Source organism: Astatotilapia calliptera, chromosome 5 (assembly GCF_900246225.1).
Source record: "Astatotilapia calliptera chromosome 5, fAstCal1.2, whole genome shotgun sequence".
Lineage (NCBI taxonomy): Eukaryota > Metazoa > Chordata > Actinopteri > Cichliformes > Cichlidae > Astatotilapia > Astatotilapia calliptera.
The window spans coordinates 27,726,036-27,745,161 of NC_039306.1; the positions used below are offsets into that span (position 1 = coordinate 27,726,036).

Below are 19,126 nucleotides of genomic sequence, written 5' to 3' on the forward strand. Positions count from 1 at the left end.
ACGCTCCGAGGCAGACAGGGAGCAGCAATGCACTAATGTCTGGCTGCTGTCACTGGGCCGAAGGTTGGCCACCCTCTCCATCATATTTATGGGCCTTTTTTTTTTTTTTTTTTTTTTTTTTTAAAGGAGCAGAGCTGTGTTGACCGGAGTGAAGTCAGCGGTGGGGCGTGGGTGTTAGCTCGTGGTAGCGGCTGACCACTTCCACACCCACACTAAATTCTAAAAAGGTGAAAGGTTGACCTTAGATATATATTAAGAAGGCCTCTGGGCTCCTGATGGAAGTATGACTGACATAAATGTGGCTGTTGGTAAAGCAGGGAGTGCATTTCTAAAACTGAACAATGTTTTACTGTAAGCAAAGCTGCAAAAACCGAATATAAATGAAGCCATCTCAGACTGCTCTCAAAACTGATTCAATACACATTAAAATTCACTGACATGTTATCAGTGAATACACTATATGTAAACAAACTGATCAGTTAGAGATATTTATACTTTTTGCAATTTATAAAACAAAACAAAAAATTACAGTTCTGCTAATTCTGAATCCTGCATAAAGGAATCTAAATAGAGAAACAAATGATGGTCATTTTTGGACTATTGGTCAACAAAGCTACTAGCTTAACTTGAAACTACTTGAAATTGGATCCTGACTGTTTATAAGAGGATGAAATTAACTGACTTAATAAAACATGTTCTGATTGGTTGCACTGTGGACGGATATACCCGTTTGTCTTTTGCAGTACACTTTAAAAGTTCTGCAGTATTATTTGTCACTGTTATTTGAAGTAAAATCAGTAGAATTCAATAATAAATGGACTGCCACATTCTTACGGTACTATTTTCTATCCATCTGTGTATTTTCACAGAACCACATATTGGTGGATGATGTATCAGAATCAGTTTTCCTTTCAGTATCTTACACACTTTGCTATGTGGACTGGAGTAAATGACCTACTCTACGTCCTGAGCCACAACAACCTGAGTGTATTCTTGGACTTCAGTAAAAACCCTCTCTTGGACCTCTTAGGAGGTCTTTAAAAAGCTTAAACTACTCCTCCATCTCGAGCTGCTTGCTTCTCACCAGCGTAAGTGCTTTTGCGCCGCACTGTGAGGTTGACATGGCCCTGCTTGGCAGCCTGCTGCATCAGCTGGACCACCAGTTGGTGCGACTTTCCCACCACCGCCGTTCCATCCACGCATATCAGCTCATCACCGGATCGCAGGCGTCCATCTTCATCTGCAGCCCCGTACTTGACTATGTGGCCAATGTAGATCTGAAACGCAGCAGACAAATGAGGTTGCCGTGCATTCGAAACCACGCGTCGACAAAGACTGCGCAGCTATACGTTACGCCGCACCTTTGCAAAATAAATGCATGGAAAGCGATCAAGCGGTATTCTAAAAAGAAAAAGTACGACATTAAAGTGCATGACATATAAAAATGTGTCGATTTTCTCAGCGGCCATAAACTTGGCATGCTGCACAGCTACAATTTAAACTTCAGCATTAAATCTTTACTATTCTCTCAAGCCTGTAACAGCAGTAACCCAAGCCAAACTCTAAAGTAAATCATTATTTTTTTTCCCCCTTCAAGAAAAGCAGGGGGGGGGGGGGGGGGGGGGGGAGACGCAGTGCAGGCTAGTGTAAACAAGAACAAACAACTTTGACTCTTTAAAGGAAAAGAAAAAAAGAAATGGTGTGTGTGCAGGGGTTTTTTTTCTTCCCTGACTGGTTAAGGCTACATTGGTCAGATCAGAGAGAAGCAATCACAGATATGAAATTGCTGAATTCCAATACACAAGCATGGACACGCACACAAGGGGAAGATAAGAACTGTTGTGTTGAGACTGTTGAAAGAAAATCCTATAGCTGCTGCTCCCACTAGTGCTGGGAATATAGCATCCTTTTCATCATTCAAGCTACACAATCTTGTCAGTTTATCCATTTCTTCGGAGATGTACGGTGAAAAGTGAGGAAATTGAAACGCAAACTGGAGAGATTTCAGCCGTGAGATTGAAAAAGATTGAGGGAGAGAGACTCACAGGCTCTCCTGGCTCGTTGCCTCCGAGGATCCTGAAGCCGAACCCCGTGTCCTTTCTCCACAGGAAAATGTCCTGCTCCTGGAAGTCTGGAACTGTGAAATCAACAAGCTGCCATAAACACTTATGCACAAGCACAGTTGGCCTTGTGGGATCTCTATTCCTGCACCGTGATGCCTTCAGACATTTCATTTAATACCCTCAGGTACACAATAAGCCAACCACAGTGTGAGCATAATGAATACACCTGCTCTTCTGAGACAATCAGATATGTTTGTTTATGTCAGCATGTAAATACTGTCATCATTTGTGTTCAAAGCTTTGTCACTGTGGTAGCACACTGCACAAAGACAAAAAAAAACGAGCCATCAAAAGATAAAAAAGATCTATTTTGGGCCAAGAGTATAATTTTAGAGCGAAAACAAACTGAAAAGACAGGCTGAGAAAAAAGATATCGTGTCCATCGTTCCCATAATTAGAAACGATCAGATTATAATTCCCTTCTGATCGTTTCAGAGTATAGTTTCACTTTCTTGCAGCTTTTTGAGACAACCTTAGAGATGCTCAAATGGGCTACAGTGTTTGTCTTGTGAAGTGATGTGTGACACGCGATGCATCATTTGGCTATGCTGGAGTGCACCTTCCACCTGACCCCCCACCCTGAGTATGGCTAGTCACAGCACACTCGTAGCCACGAGGCAACCGTGTGCGTACGCTAGTAATTCGAAAGGTGTCGCGATATAAAAAGAGGCATCGCACCGCAGCGAGTGACAGCTCATGGTTAATGTAGCAGGGGAGACTGAAGCGAGCTCAGAGCCCAGAGGACAGGAGGAGATGATTTGCATGCGTGTGGCCTTATCCCATTGTACATAGGAGCTTCTTTGCTTTAAATACGCGGCTTTGAATCCCCATATGAGTACGTGTGCATGCATTTCCATGGGCGCAGATGTGTTATGTGTGCAGACAAACATCTCTCAGGGAGATTTCCTTTTTTGCTCCAGCTGAAGCTGCTGCTGCCAAGGCCGCTAAAACCACTAAGAGAGGGTGGGATGGCAGAAAGCATAAGCAGTCTGCTTCCAATCTGCTCCTTCAGTCAACACTTAAAATCCCCACGGAGCGCAGCTATCTCTTCCAATCTATCACAGGGTTACTGTGGAGGAACCAGAGGAGGAAAGAGTCAAAGGCTAACTGTCGCAATCTGCACCCGCACTCAGGAAGGTCAACTGCACACGCTGCTCCTGCCCATTAATAGACCCATAAGTGATCCCCACAGTGAGGCAACTGGGCATGAACGGATCAATATTTTCCCAAGATAGACGGCCCTATTCAAAGCTGTGAGTGATGATGTTACAAAAAAGGAGATAATTTTTTTTTTTTTTTTAAAACCCCAAAATAATCGTAATGAAGCCCAACAAAAGCACGAGCAAGCTTCCTCCGCTTTTACAGCAGGCTAATGCTGTGCGAGATTTTGGGACGTTTTCTTCCTGCAAATGGAAATCACTCCCTGCACGGTAAGTTTAAAGACCTTGATCTCGGCAGAGTTTTTCATTATAGTGAATGCTGCATTGAAAAATGTCTCTGCCCTATCCAAGGCCTGAGAACTATGGAGTGAGTTTTATGGAGAGAGCTCAATGAAGCGTGAGGAAGTGGAGGTTTTACACCTGCTGTTCATCCCGTGCTGTTCAAGGTATTTCGCCTTGTGACTCTATACCTCAGAGTGCTCAGCTTTCTCTTATATTTCTCTTTACATCCCCTTCAAATGTTTTGATCAACTCTCCTATTATTATTCTTTGTTTTTGCTTTTCTAACATTTTACCAGATCAAACTGGCTGGGCAATTTAGAAATCCCCTATTGGGATGTCATCATATGAGGGCGGGTATGTAGACAACATCCCTCCCACCCTTGGTTGTGGATTCTTTCACTCCATTTCTATTATTGTTATTCATTTATTTATTACAAAATCAAATACTATTGACTCAACTAATCATGGCAGCTTTCCAACAGGTGTCTGAACCACTGCCTACGCTCAGCCCTTCATTTTTCATTCTTCTTCATCTAAATAATGAAAATCCTCAACAAGTGCGCCTGGAAAACTGATTAGATCTTTAAAAAATAAATAAATGAAAGAATAAAAACCCTTTGCAGATGTCTCTCTCTTTTTTTTTAACTTGACAATGAATATGATGGTTATTCTTTTTAATTAGTGCAATCCCCTTGCTTTGCCAAGGCAGGGGGTGGGGAGGTTTACAATCCGCCAACATCTACTCCACTCTTGTACTAATTATACACCATGTGCCTCTTAAGGGAAGTCTAAAATAAAAGTGTGTCAGTGGTGCTGTTGTCTGGCACTGGGTGAAAGCGGCAACTAGTAATTTTAAGAGGACACAATCAACAACACACTGGAGGCCTACATGTCTACAGCTAGTAACAAAGTAGCATGCTAGCTCTTTTGGGAAATACTATTACTATTCAGTTTCTTGTGGAGTCTCAGTTTCAAAGATTGACACCACTTTGATAGCTGAATGCTAAATGTGAAAGAAAAGCCAATTAGCTTAGCTTGGGGGAAAAAAACCAAGGAGATGCTTGCCATGGCTATGCCAGAAAAAAAATACATGTACCTGTAGACATAAAGCTAGATTCTAGTAATTTTACAAGACAGCCTATATACAAATAAATGTAAACTGCTTTCTTTATTAGCTAAGCTCCTCATCTACCATCACGGACATCTATCAGCAGTTTTCCTTCAAGGCAGTGACGGAGTACATATGAAAATATGTAGGTGAATTGATTTTACATTCTACAATGTCCTCCCAATGTAAGGTTTATGCCCTAAATTAACAGTACTGATAACTTCCAAAATCTTTATTTATATTTATTTATTTATTTTTCTGTAATGGTAAATCCACCAGCATGCACAAGCTCTTTTATCTAAACCAGCAGTGGGGAACTCCAGGCCTCAAGGACCGGTGTCCTGCAGGTTTTAGATCTCACCCTGGGTCAGCACACCTGAATCAAATGATTAGTTCATTACCAGGCCTCGGGAGAACTTCAAGACATGTTGAGGAGGTCATTTAGCCATTTAAATCAGCTGCGTTGGATCAAGGACAGGTCTAAAACCTGCAGGACACCGGCCCTCGAGGCGTGGAGTTTGACACCCCTGATTCTAAACCATATATTTAACCTCCTAGGACCTGGCGTCCACATATGTGGACATCGCATTTTGGGTTATTTAGACCAAAATACTCAATTTTGCTCTACAAGGGCCTGATATCCACGTACGAGGACATTATACTGCTACTGTTCTATCGAAATTTTAAACGAATATCCTCATATGTGGATCTCATTTTTTCTTAGAAACAAAAATTAGGTAAAAAAAATTAATCTGGTAATTCTTTGTTTTTACATTCATTGGGTCCCAATCAGCCCAAATATCAAAGAGAAGTTAAAAATGCATGCTGTGGAAGAGTTCGGGTCTTAGGAGGTTAATGCCAAATGTCAATATTTTACATTAAAGAAAGCTGAAAAAATAGCAAAGCTCAATTATGCTCATTAATTTGCACCCCTGAACAGAAAAGTTTTACTGGTTGATCAGAACATCAGACTTTAAAAAAAATGTATATATAATTTCTGACTTCTCTTTGAAGTCCAGTGTGCCAGCTCAAATTTGGGTATAAAAATATGAATTCAATTTGTCATTTGCCTAATAAATAATAACAACAAACAAATTTCTTTGACAGACTCCTACAATATTTATGTTTTATCACAGGCGGTATAATATAGTTGTTAATCACTATGTGTAGTGGAGCATTTGAGCGCAAGCCAGTCTTTAGTAAAACATAGATCAATAAATAAATATAAATATCTGACCCAGCTTACTTACAAGCACAAAACGTTCCCCAAAATGAGCAGTACCACCAAGACACCAAGGGTCTGCACCGAGCCAATACCCCATGCTGCCCTCATCCAACCGCCACCAGAAATGAATATACTTACGCCTACTTTCATACATGCTCCTGGACTGGGCCCAAATCTTAAAGGGGTCCGGTTTTCTCTGGATGGTCCCGTCTCCTGGGGAGTCCTGGATTGGGAGTCCCGGCAAAGGCTGCGAGGGAGGTGGGGGCGCGTTGCTCTCACTGAGAGCGGGTGCCAGGGAAGAGTGCACAGGCGAGTCTGTGTGCGCGCTCCGGTGGCTGGAAACACTATGCTGGGAGCTGTTCTGGCTGTCCTTTCTTGACAACTGCTGTTGGAGAAGCAGATCAATATCATTTGACTGTTTCAAATCTTCTGCACAGGAGCATGGAAGCTGAACTCAAAAATGACTGACAGGAGGAGACAAAAACATTAAAAAAAAAAAGAAGGTTATTGCATCGTCAACAGCGGAATAGAAAATATGAATCTGGGTTGTGGTTTGTGAGAGGAGGAACAGGGACAGCGGAGATGTGAATACAGAGCAATTCTGAATTAGAGTTCAAAAAGATTAAACATGGCTTCTCCTTGGGGTGAAAGGAAGCACATTCTAAGAGTATAATGTCAACCATTGTCGTATTGCTCCCTTATTTAACACAAAGAATAATCAAGCTGTTTTATGCAGAGAATTCTTTTAAAGCTAACAAAGAAGGAGAAAAAAAAAAAGAGGACCTCAATGGTTTCTCATGATTAAGTCATTCAGCTATGGGAGAAAACTGTGGAACTTACAAGAGTACATTGCCTATTCCTTTTGTTTAACAGAGTGGAATGTATTAAGAAGGAGCTGCATTCCGTGCTGTATATGGAGGGATAGTCACAATGAATAAAGCACTCCAGGGTTTTAAAAAGAAGAGAGGACTTTACTGGTGAAGGTAGAAATGTAAAACTGCTTATAAATTGCCACTCGCCCCTCAATAACATGCGCACTTAAGCATCTGTTCGAGGATTCGAGTTGAGTAAACCTCACAATCCCGAGCTCAGGCACAGATACGCTGCGAGTATCGGTAAAGATCCTGTTTGTCATCCTTGTCACAGCATCTCTCCTTTGCAAGCATCACATCGTCACCATTGGTCTGCAAATTCTCCACTGCTGCGAAGAAGCCAGCGACGTGAAAGGGTTACGGGGCAGAGCTCGGGAAAGAAAGGCCGATATTTTAAGACGGTAAGCGAAAATGACAGCAGTTCAGTCTCTTCACGTCACGTGACTGCACATTACTTTGGACGCCGAGGACAAAAATATACCAGGAAAGGGTGGAGGCAAGTGGCTCGTCTGTTCTCAAATATCAAAGTGTTTGGCCTTCAAAGTGCAGTCATGTCTTCACACTCATTACTCGCTGAATCACTCTCCTACACCTCTGCAATTCATGTTTATATTCATCATCCTTGTTAGACATAAAATAAGCTTGATGCTTTAGGAAATATTAAGTCGGGGCTGTGGCTCCAGCTGGAATGCTTACTCTGCTGGTGCTGCAAATAACCTCACTAGGGTTTGTGGTGTACTTAAAAAAATAAAAATAAAAAAAATCAATAGAGTCATATACTTAATCAGAAATGCAGGTCGTGTTGATGCTAAAGTCAGACCTGAGGACTGATTCTCAAAAGAAAAAAAAAAAAAAACCCAGGCCAACCAATCTGTGTTTTTTTCTTGTTGTTTGATGCACGGAAAGTCCAAATCCTATCCCCCTCTTAAATGAAAACAAATCTCCTATACTTGATGAATCTATTAGATTTTGACCTTCTGCAGTCATTGCGTTGTTCCTCGGTGGCCTGCGAGTAGTTTAATACATGGGTTTGTGCTGCTCCAATAACTTATTAAAGAGACAGAAGATGGGACGCGAGAGGCATTGGTAGGTGGGGCAATGAAAGCAAATCCTCACTGCTTCCTAAGACTCAGCTCAGTCCTGCTTAACGTGACGCATCACTGGTTTAGCACACATACAACTTCTTAACATAACATGCATTTAAAAAGCATACCCATCACCTCGATTATCTGCTATAGAAATCCCATCATAATCATATACCCAGCATTAATATCATCACACATCCCAACAATTTTCTTCCCTAGCTAACTGAAATCAGATAGGGTGGTCTCTATAAGTAGAAGCCAGTGGAAAATCATCCTGCAAAACTATTCTATACTATTACTGTACTTTCACTCAGACACAGCTAATAGTGACTTGATGGTTTAGCACTGGCAACTTTTCCATCACCTCTGTTACGCTTTCAAGAACACCATCACCATTACCTAACTAGCACCACCATACATGACATCAATCTCCCACCAAAATTCTGTACTGTATCTAAATTATATCACATACCCTTCTAGAGTAATCGTTGTATGGAGGAGCCATCGCAAAATCATCCTGGAAAAAAAAATAATGATAAAAAAATGAAAATTGCAAAAAGCTCCTGAAATATGTGCAGAAAGTGGTTTAGGCATTGTCTCAACAAGGCATCAGATGAAAAGCAGCATTTTTGGTCGACAATCTGTTTATATTATACTCTACACCAATATAAGGGCAAATTCTGGCTTTTAAAACAGCACACTTATAACTTGAATGATGGTCCCTATCTTATCCTTAAGGACAAGGCATCTAAAACAAATTGAACATTATAGCTCTGTCCTGCTATGGCACCAATAGTTTTTCTGCAGCACCCAATCAGCCTCAGATATCCAAACCTGTTAAAAACATTATGATTTTTCACATTTATCAGTGGGAAGTTGTTCATCAGCTCTATTATCTGCTGTAAGAATTCAATTACTGTTATCAACCCATCACCGTTATCCAAACCGGTCATTCCCAAAACCTTCACCTTCTCTAAACAAAGATCACATACCCTGCTTCCATAAGCTCTGTACCGAGGATCCATCTCAAAATCATCCTGCAAAACAAAATTGGCAATCACAGATTGAGTCTACAAAGTGCTTTAATAATCAAAGTTCTAAACTTCGAGCATTTTAGCCTCATACACTAAATGCAATATTAAACATTATGTAATGCTAAAATGATCATCGGCACCTTTTTCGTTGTGTCATTTATCAGCCTAGGATTATCAAACCAACACCAATATCACAACTTATTTCTAAAGCCTTCACCCCATCTGAACAATATCACATACCCTCCTACTGTTATCTGTGTATGAAGATTCCGCATCAAAATCATCCTGCAAAACAAAACAAAGTTTAGCTCCTTGACTCTTTATTGAAGCCTCTTGATCTTGTAATATGTGCAGAATTTGGTTTAGCATTTGAAGGGCATCATCAAACGCAATGTTAAACATTATGCTAAAGATTATGCTAAATATTATGTAAGGTGGGATGCTAAAATCTACATATGTCATTCAGTATTAGTGGTGCTGTCACAGATATACACTATATCTGTCCATATGTACTACTAAATTAAGAGCAATAACTATATTAAAATATTAAAATTAAAATATTCTGTTGAAACTTCATGCATTAAACCCATGATCTTTGGCACCTTGCCCATTCCCTCTATTGTTTTTATAAGCACCATCTACGCACACAAGGTTATTCGCGAAAAGTTTCAATGTATCTAAATGACATCACGTACCCTTATTCTGTTATCTCTGTATGGAGGAGCCATCGCAAAATTATCCTGAAAAATATATATTTTTAAATGGATACAAATGAATACAAAAGAAGCTCCTGGAATACATACAGAATGTGGTTTGGCAATAACTTGCTTAAATAAGCTATCTGGGTAGTAGCATTGGTTGCTTCCAAAAAAAAAAAAAAAAAAAAAAATGCATTAATGTGTACAATACAATCATGAACACTGACTGTTAAATTATGTGCTTGTAGTGAGATAAATGTTCCTCTCTGTTATTGAGCCTGAAGGATGCAATATCTCCCCAAAATTAAAAGATTAGCTGTGTCATGCCAAGCTGCCAACATCATCACACAACCAAAGAGTAAATACAGTAAAAACATTATGCATTAACACATTTATCATTGGGAGCTTAATCCTAAAATCTTCACGTCATGTAAACAGCATCACATACCCTCCGAGTGTTATCTCTGTATTGAGGACCCGGCTCAAAATCATCCTGCAAAACAATATTGGCAAACACATTTTCAGTTACATACAGTCTGCAGAATCCCTCTATTAATAAAGGCATTACATCATGCAGCATTTACACTGCTCTCCCAGGCACCTTATCCATCACCTCTCTTATGAGCTAAGAATTATAGAACCACCACCAATGACGGCTCATTCCTAAAACCGTCACCCCATCTAAACAATAACACATACCCTCCTAGTGCTATCTGCGTATGAAGATGCCACCTCAAAATCATCCTGCAAAAGAAATTGGCAAACATGTCCAGTCTAATAATGCCTGAATGACACTTCTAAACTGCAACAAGGCCAGTGTAGCACCCGAGCTCCATGCTATGGCTCCATGCTCATGTAATATGTACATTTATGTAGCACAGCATTAACAGTCATAAGTAGTTTGTTGAGTCACACATAATATCGTTCTGTGTGAGACAATTTAAGCCTGAATGCATTAAAATATGATCACTTTGTATTAACATTATAAGAATACCATCTCTATCATCTGCCCAGCACCAGTATGATTACACCTCACTCTCAAAAACTTTAAATGGCATCACGTACCCTTCTTCTATAATCTCTGTTTGGAGGAGCCATTGCAAAATTATCCTGAAAAATAATAATAATATAAAAATTAATACAAAAAAAAGCTCCTGAAATACATGCACAATGTGGTTTGGCAATAACTTGCTGAAATAAGCAAGGCTGTCTTTTAAAGCACATTATCTGGGTTTGGCATTGGTTGCTTCACAAAAAAAAAAAAAAAAAAAAAAAATCATTTTTGTGTACAATACAATCATGAACACTGACTGTTAAATTGTGTTCTTGTAGTGAGATAAATGTTCCTCTCTGTTATTGAACCTGAAGGATGCAATATCTCCCCAAAATTCAAAGATTAGCTGTGTCATGCTAAGCTGGCATCAGGCCTGACTATGTTTTTTTGTCTTTATGGGCTACAGAATTAACAGCAATTTAGTTTTTGTGTCGCACACAGACAACATCACACAAGCAAACAGTAAATAAAGTAAAAACATTATGCATTAACACATTTATCCTTGGCAGCTTAGTCCTAAAATCTTCACGTTATGTAAACAGCATCACATACCCTCCTAATGTTCTCTCTATATCGAGGATCCGGCTCAAAATCATCCTGCGAAGCAAAATTAGCAAACACATGTTTAGACTATAGGACCCTTTTATATTATCAAGAGGAGGGTTCTATTTTAGTTTAGCAACTAGACTTTTTGCAATGTATTCATGATTGTGTAACATAGGCAGATTGTAGTTTGCTAACATCTTGCTAAAATAAGCAAGGTCTTCCATTAAAAAGCATCATCTCAATGATGGCATGCATTGCCACACCTGAGAAGCTAGCATTTGAACTCTAAATGGCTCCTTCCTTTTTAACATGATGGTATCGGCCTCCAACAGGAATGTTAAAGTTTAACTCTGTCACCAGCAGGAATGACTCATGTTCACTGTCTTTATGCACTGTAACGCAAGGAGTCATAATTTCTTTGAGGTGTGACACATAAATAGCCTCATACACTAAACGCAATGTTAACCTCCTAAGACCCGAAGTCTTTCATGACATGCATTTAAATGTTTTCTTTGCTATTTGGGTTTATTGGGACCTGATGAATGTAAAAACAAAGAATTACCAGATTTTTTTTTTACCTAATTTTTCTTTTTGAGAAAAATGAGATCCACATATGAGGACATTGGTTTTAAATTTCAATAGAACAGTGGCAGTATAATGTCCTCGTAAGTGCATATCAGGCCCTTGTAGAGAAAAATTAAGTATTTTGGTCTAGACATCCCAAAATGTGATGTCCACATATGTGGACACCGGGTCCTAGGAGATTAAACATTATGTAATGCTAAAATGATCATTGGCACCTTTTTCATTGTGTCTTTTGTCAGCTCAGGATTATGAAACCACCATCAATATCACAATAACTCATTGCTAAAACCTTCACCCCATGTGAAGAATATCACATACCCTCCTACTGTTATCTGTGTATGAAGATTCCACATCGAAATCATTCTGCAAAACAAAAATTGGCAAAGACATGGTCTGTTAGACACAGTCTACAGGGTCCTTCTAACAATATCAGAAAGAAAGATCTGCACTAAAACCAGCCCAGTTTAGCACTTGGCATTTTTGATATAGAGTCATGCTTGTGTCCTTTGTTATTTCAGCATTGTCTTGCTGAAATAATTTAAGACTTTCTTGAACCCGCCTTGAATATTATCTGTGAGAAGAATCCACATCAAAACCATCCTGCAAAAACAAATTGGCAGCCATGTTCTATCAGACAAAGTTCAAGCAGGCAAAGTTTAGCTCCTGGACTCTTTATTTAAGGCCTCTTGATCTTGTAATATGTGCAGAATTTGGTTTAGCATTTAATGGGCATAATCATGATGGTGGGATATGTTCCTCTAAAACCTAGATATGTTGTTCAGCATTGGTGGGGCCGTCACAGATATACACTTATACAGTGCAATACCATCATGAATGATAACTTGAACTGTATGCCGATCACAAGATGGAAGGTTTCCGTTTCATTTAGCCTGAAGGTACAGCACCCAAAGGGAGTCTTAGTGCGGTTCTGAAAAATGAGCAGCAGGCCTAAATTGGGTTCACTGTCCTTATGTACTACTAAATTAACAGCAATAACTAGAATGCAGGGCCTCACATAAACAGCATCTTGCATTAAAATATTCTATTGAAACCTCATGCATTAAACCCATGATCTTTGGCACCATGCCCATCCCCTCTATTATCTTTATAAGAAGACCACACCGTACGCACACATGGTCATTCCCGAAAAGTTTCAATTTGTCTAAATGACATCACGTACCCTTATTCTGTTATCTCTGTATGGAGGAGCCATCGCAAAATTATCCTGAAAAATAAGAATGTGCAGAATGTGGTTTGGCATCGTCTTGGTGAAATAAGCACGTCCCTCCTTTAAAAGGAATGATGTGGATCGCTCTAAAACCTATACATATTATATTGTAATCCAATGCTGTCACAGAAACAGCTTTTTAAAACGATTTGTTTTTAATGAGATTGATAGTTCCTCTCTTAATTAACCTTGAAAAACATTGGGTTAAGCAGAACTTCAAAGTTTACCATTGTCCTACTAAGCTAACAGCCAGCTTGACTTTGGTTAACTGCCTTTGTGTACTACAGAATTAACAGTCACATTTACTTTTCTGACAACCAGACAGTTAGTAAAACCAGTATGAACATGATTATCACTGACAGCTTATTCATTGCTTTCATCCGTTATAAGAACACCATAGCCATTGTCATTCACAATACTTCCACCACCTCTGATTAATATCACATACCCTCCGAGTGTTATCTCTGTATCGAGGACCCGGCTCAAAATCATCCTGCAAAACAATATTGGCAAACACATTTTCAGTTACATACAGTCTGCAGAATCCCTCTATTAATAAAGGCATTACATCATGCAGCATTTACACTGCTCTCCCAGGCACCTTATCCATCACCTCTCTTATGAGCTAAGAATTATAGAACCACCACCAATGACGGCTCATTCCTAAAACCGTCACCCCATCTAAACAATAACACATACCCTCCTAGTGCTATCTGCGTATGAAGATGCCACCTCAAAATCATCCTGCAAAAGAAATTGGCAAACATGTCCAGTCTAATAATGCCTGAATGACACTTCTAAACTGCAACAAGGCCAGTGTAGCACCCGAGCTCCATGCTATGGCTCCATGCTCATGTAATATGTACATTTATGTAGCACAGCATTAACAGTCATAAGTAGTTTGTTGAGTCACACATAATATCGTTCTGTGTGAGACAATTTAAGCCTGAATGCATTAAAATATGATCACTTTGTATTAACATTATAAGAATACCATCTCTATCATCTGCCCAGCACCAGTATGATTACACCTCACTCTCAAAAACTTTAAATGACATCACGTACCCTTCTTCTATAATCTCTGTTTGGAGGAGCCATTGCAAAATTATCCTGAAAAACAATTTTTTAAACACATGAACACAAAAAAGCTCCAAAATACATGCACAATGTGGTTTGGCAATAACTTGCTGAAATAAGCAAGGCTGTCTTTTAAAGCACATTATCTGGGTTTGGCATTGGTTGCTTCACAAAAAAAAAAAAAAAAAAAAAAAAAAAAAAAAATCATCATTTTTGTGTACAATACAATCATGAACACTGACTGTTAAATTGTGTTCTTGTAGTGAGATAAATGTTCCTCTCTGTTATTGAGCCTGAAGGATGCAATATCTCCCCAAAATTCAAAGATTAGCTGTGTCACACTAAGCTGCCAAAATCATCACACAACCAAAGAGTAAATACAGTAAAAACATTATGCATTAACACATTTATCATTGGGAGCTTAATCGTTAAAATCTTCACGTCATGTAAACAGCATCACATACCCTCCTAATAATCTCTCTATATCGAGGATCTGGCTCAAATTCATCCTGTGAAGCAAAATTGGCAAACACACATTACTCTGCAGGGTCCTTCTAATAAAACCTCAAATGAAAGTTATAAAAAGGGTCAGTTTTGTGCCTGGTCTCTGATGACAGAGTCATGGTTATGTAACATTTACAGAGTGTAGCGTGCGATCAACTTGCTTTAATAACAAGAGGCTTTCTTTAAAAGCCATGATCGGGATGGTTGCTCCAAAACTTGCATATATAATGTATCATTGGAGCTGCTCTCACAGATGTGTGGATCAACCATACTGTATGTAATAACACCATCATGAGTGCTGGCTTTTCAACAGCGCACTGATAATGAGATCAATGGTTCATTTCATATTCAGCAAGAAGGACCCAGCATCCAGAAGGTCCAAAGCTTGTTGTGTCACACCTAAGCAGCCTCGTAGAGCTGAAATGTATTATGCAATAACACCAGCACTACTGGCACTTTATCCATAACCTTTACTATTTGCTGAAGACACCAGAACCATCATAAACCCACCACAGCCTAAAGCCGTTCTAAACATGATCACATACTCTACTAGTGTATTTTCTGTAAGGCTGATCCAGCTCAAAATCATCCTGCAAAACAACACCCCCCCCCGCCCCCCCCAAAAAAAAAAAAAAACATGCTCAGTTTACAGACTCTTTCCCAGAACAGGTCAGGTCAGCACCTGGACTCTTTAAGAACAGAGTCCTGCTCGTGTAATATGTGAGGAATGCCGTGCATTATTTTGCTGAAATAAGCAAGGGCTTTCTTTAAAAAAAAAAAAAAGGCATCATCAAGATTGTGTCATGTGTTGCTCTGAAATATGTTTTTGTTCTTCAGCATTACTGGTGCTTTGAAAGACGTGGGGATTACTCCTGCACTAATGCACTCCATCATGATTGCAAGCTTTTGAACTGTGTGCTGATAACAAGATGGATGGTTTCTCTCTTATTTAGCCCGAAGGTACAGCACCCAAAAGGAATTTTAAGTTTTTCCAGTTTAGCTCAGTCAAACCTTCTCCCCATCTTAAAAAAACATCACATACCCTCCTAGTGTTAACTCCGTATGGAGGATCCAGCTCAAAATCATCCTGCAAAATGAAATCGGCAAACACGTTTTGTTAGACACCGTCTACAGGGTCTTTCTGGTAATACCTGAAATAAAGACTTTTGAACTGTACGCTGATAAAACGATGGATGGTTCCCATCTCATCTAGCCTGAAGGTACGGCACCCAAAAGGAATTTTAAAGTTTAGCTCTGTACTGCTCTGTCACCTGCAGACTCATGTCTTTATGCACTGCATTATGTAGTGACATAAGAGTCATGATTTGATTTGTCACACATAAATAGCCTCATACGCCTAAACACAATGTTAATGTTAAACATTATGTAATGCTATAATTATCACCGGCAGCTTATCCACCATCTCTTTTATCAGCTAAGGATTATCAAACCAACACCAATAATATCATAACACCTCATTTCTAGAAACCTTCCCACCAACTAAACAATATCACATACCCTCCTACTGTTATCTGTGTATGAAGATTCCACCTCAGAATCATCCTGCAAAACAAAATTGGCAAATACATGGTCTGTTAGACACAGTCTACAGGGTCCTTTGAATAGTGCCACCAAGTAAAATTACTGAAAACATTCTGGTAGCTCACTGCCCAGACTGTCCTGTATTTATAAAACAAAGTTTTGGTTATTCATAGATTTTTTTAAAAGTTGGTTATAGATAAATATTTTAAAAAGAAAAATTAGTAGTAGATAGAAAAGCTCCTTTTTTTTTTTTTTTACTAATATTTAACAGTTTATGTCTTACGTAACTGCTTTGGTGTAGTGAGAATGGCAATGGTGAAAGTCTTTAAGCTGTAAAACTTATGAAAATACAGTTAAAAGTTTCCTTCACATTTTCCAAAGCCAGATTAGATTAGAGTCTTTGCTAGGCCATTTCTGCCCCCCTCGCCTTATGTTTAACATCGCTTCTCTATAAAACTGTAAAATATCCTGCACCTTTAGTGGTGCCTACACAGTGGGGGGGCTTACCCATGCTGTGCGCATCATGAGTGACGCTTGAACTGTACCACTTATGCACAGCTATGAGAATACCATTAACTACCCAACGCTAATACTACAGCACCATCATTTCAAAAGCACCACTGCATATCCTCCTAGTGTAATCTCTGTGTGGAGAGTCAAAATCATCCTGCAAAACAATATTGGCAAACACGCCCTCAGTTGCAAAGTCTACAGGGGTCTCTCTTTTAATAAAGACATTACAGGATGGAGCAGTCTCTCAGCTGTGATCATACATCAATGCTCACACTGCAAACTTAGCACCCAGTGTGATGCGATCATCAGCGTGTTAGCAACCCAGCTCACGCGGTGCATCAAAGCTCCTCGTCCCATCCCCCGTCAGAAGGGGGGGGGGGGGGGGGGGGGGGGGCTGATGTGAAGCTACAGGAATCTGCCCCCGCGCAGTACAGTATCCCATGTCCACAAACCGACCCACAACATGAGCACAAGTTGCAGCGCACAGAGAGGAGTTAAAGATGAGGTGGGAAAGGGAGAGATGATGATATTGAAACATCCCTCAGAAAGATGCACACATGTGGTTAGAGGACTGAGGTGGACAGAGGTGGATGGATGTAAAAATTAAGATTAAAACAACTACTTACCAGTTTTGGGCTCTTCTTTGCAGGTGCCACTCCTGTGAAGCCAGACAGAGAAACAGAAGGAAAAAAAAAGAGAAAGAGAAAAATGTTACCAAAGGAGTTAGAACATTTATTTCACATTAAAGTAAAGGGGAAATTTAAAAAAAGACATGGGTGGGGGAAAAAAGATTAACGCAGACTCCCCAACATTGTCACAACAGAGCAAATCTAGCTCTCGTCTCATTCTCTTTCCTTTCCTCTCTTTCCCTGCTTGATTTCATTCGCTCGCCCCTCCGTGGCTTACGTTTTGGAGGAGGGGGGGGTGTGGGGGAGGTGGGGAGCAGGCAGCGCGATCTATCTGCATCGCTGCCGCGGCCAGCGTTTTGGCTTGACTGGTGCGGCAGAAGAGCGCGGCCAGCGCCGGGGGGCTAACCCAGCGCTCCCGAGACCCTGGCTACCCAACGGAGGCGCGCACAAGTGAGCGAGTGTTTGAGGGAGGACAAGTGAGAGTTAAGGGGAAAGACAGGATCCTGGAAAGCACCTAAAGCGAATAAAAAGAAGATTGTCAAAGAGGAGAAAAGCAAGCTTTGCTCCGGAGTTCCTGGCCGTAGCATTACCCATGGAGAAGGAGTCCAAGATATTGAACATTAAATTATAGGCAACCGTCAGTTCCCCTCTTACTGAGACCATCTTCCTGTGTCCGCTGAGCACCGCGCTCCGCTGTCAAAGGCTCCAACATCTATAGGCAGTTGGCGCGTCCTCCCAGTCTTTCCCTTCCCTGCTGCCTTTTCCTTTTTTCCCTGTCCCTGTTCCTTTCTCTCTCTTCCTCTCTCTCTCTCTTACTTCACTGCACACTGTCCTCCCTCCCTCCCTCCCTCCCTTTTCTTCCCTCAGCATCATCACCCTCCCTCCCTCTTCTTCTTCTTCTGTACGCTCCATCCCAGCCTCCCCTCCCACCCCCACATGCTGGTAAACATCTACGCAGCTACACATGCACTCTCACAGGCAGGCTTCTGACACAAATCAAGGTGTGCTTATGACAGCCACGCTGCTTCTGCCCAAGTGAGCAGTGACCAGAAAATATCGTTTGCAGCAAGATCGTTGTACCCGACAAAGCGCGCGCACAGACGGAAAAGACTGACAGATTACTGAAATACCAACACAGCTCAGCTCCGACCAGGTAAATGCGCTCCTTAAACACATCGCTCCCTCCCTCGGCTCTGCGTGAAAAAAGCAGCAGTGTGAAGTCACGGATATGAGAACGCGTGGAGGAGTGCGTGAAAGAAAGAAAATACAAGAAGTGTGGTTTTATTTCCCTCTACAACGTTACAGTTCAGCAGCGAGTGGAGTGCTGGCCAAACACAAGCTCCTCTGACATACAAAAGATGTGTTAAAGCACGCACAAGAGTAGGCTGTGCTTCATCTGCGAAAATGGGCCACTACTGTGTGTCAATTCTTTAGGGAAGATGAGAGGATAACATCTCTCACACACACACACACACACACACACACACACACACACACACACACACACACACACACACGCTCTTGTCTTCTTTATCTCTCAGACATCTGGGTTCATTCACAACTGACAGCTCCAGCTGTGTTGCGTCTGCAGTTCTTCCTTCTTTCCCCGCTACTCCCCTTTTCAAATCGATAGGAATCGTTCATTCAGAAGTGCGAAACAATCTGATATAAAAAAAAAAAAAAGTTAAAAAAAAAGGATGCATACTAGACATAATCCCACTGAATCCCAAGGTTTTCTCTTTGGACCGAGGAGGCTGTCAGTCAAGGACTCAGGACAGTGTTTTACTATCCTTCATCTGTCCACTGCAATTGATCTGCCGCTGCTCCCTCTCAGTGCCTCTTAGCGGCTCTGCAGCCACAC

The 19,126-nt window shown here is 40.6% G+C and overlaps 1 protein-coding gene across 27 annotated transcripts in view; it reads right to left on the minus strand.

The window, feature by feature from the left end:
* magi1b (membrane associated guanylate kinase, WW and PDZ domain containing 1b) overlaps positions 1 to 19,126 on the minus strand; it is a 142,603-nt gene that overhangs the window by 13,400 nt on the left and 110,077 nt on the right. For 6 of the 27 annotated variants that reach the window (XM_026168641.1, XM_026168639.1, XM_026168640.1 and 3 more), the window contains exons 13-31: positions 17,263 to 17,294; positions 16,100 to 16,144; positions 15,624 to 15,668; positions 14,066 to 14,110; positions 13,700 to 13,744; positions 13,449 to 13,493; positions 12,953 to 12,997; positions 12,091 to 12,135; positions 11,194 to 11,238; positions 10,653 to 10,697; positions 10,287 to 10,331; positions 10,036 to 10,080; positions 9,585 to 9,629; positions 9,130 to 9,174; positions 8,848 to 8,892; positions 8,328 to 8,372; positions 6,037 to 6,283; positions 2,046 to 2,137; positions 1,085 to 1,277 (exon numbers count right to left, since the gene is read on the minus strand). In XM_026168641.1, the coding sequence (XP_026024426.1) occupies positions 1,085 to 1,277; positions 2,046 to 2,137; positions 6,037 to 6,283; positions 8,328 to 8,372; positions 8,848 to 8,892; positions 9,130 to 9,174; positions 9,585 to 9,629; positions 10,036 to 10,080; positions 10,287 to 10,331; positions 10,653 to 10,697; positions 11,194 to 11,238; positions 12,091 to 12,135; positions 12,953 to 12,997; positions 13,449 to 13,493; positions 13,700 to 13,744; positions 14,066 to 14,110; positions 15,624 to 15,668; positions 16,100 to 16,144; positions 17,263 to 17,294 (1,239 nt within the window). Of the gene's footprint in view, positions 1 to 1,084; positions 1,278 to 2,045; positions 2,138 to 6,036; positions 6,284 to 8,327; positions 8,373 to 8,847; positions 8,893 to 9,129; positions 9,175 to 9,584; positions 9,630 to 10,035; positions 10,081 to 10,286; positions 10,332 to 10,652; positions 10,698 to 11,193; positions 11,239 to 12,090; positions 12,136 to 12,952; positions 12,998 to 13,448; positions 13,494 to 13,699; positions 13,745 to 14,065; positions 14,111 to 14,541; positions 14,587 to 14,738; positions 14,742 to 15,623; positions 15,669 to 16,099; positions 16,145 to 17,262; positions 17,295 to 17,919; positions 18,045 to 19,126 lie in introns of those variants that run through there. The other 21 variants (XM_026168662.1, XM_026168634.1, XM_026168635.1 and 18 more) reach the window with 21 other exon arrangements.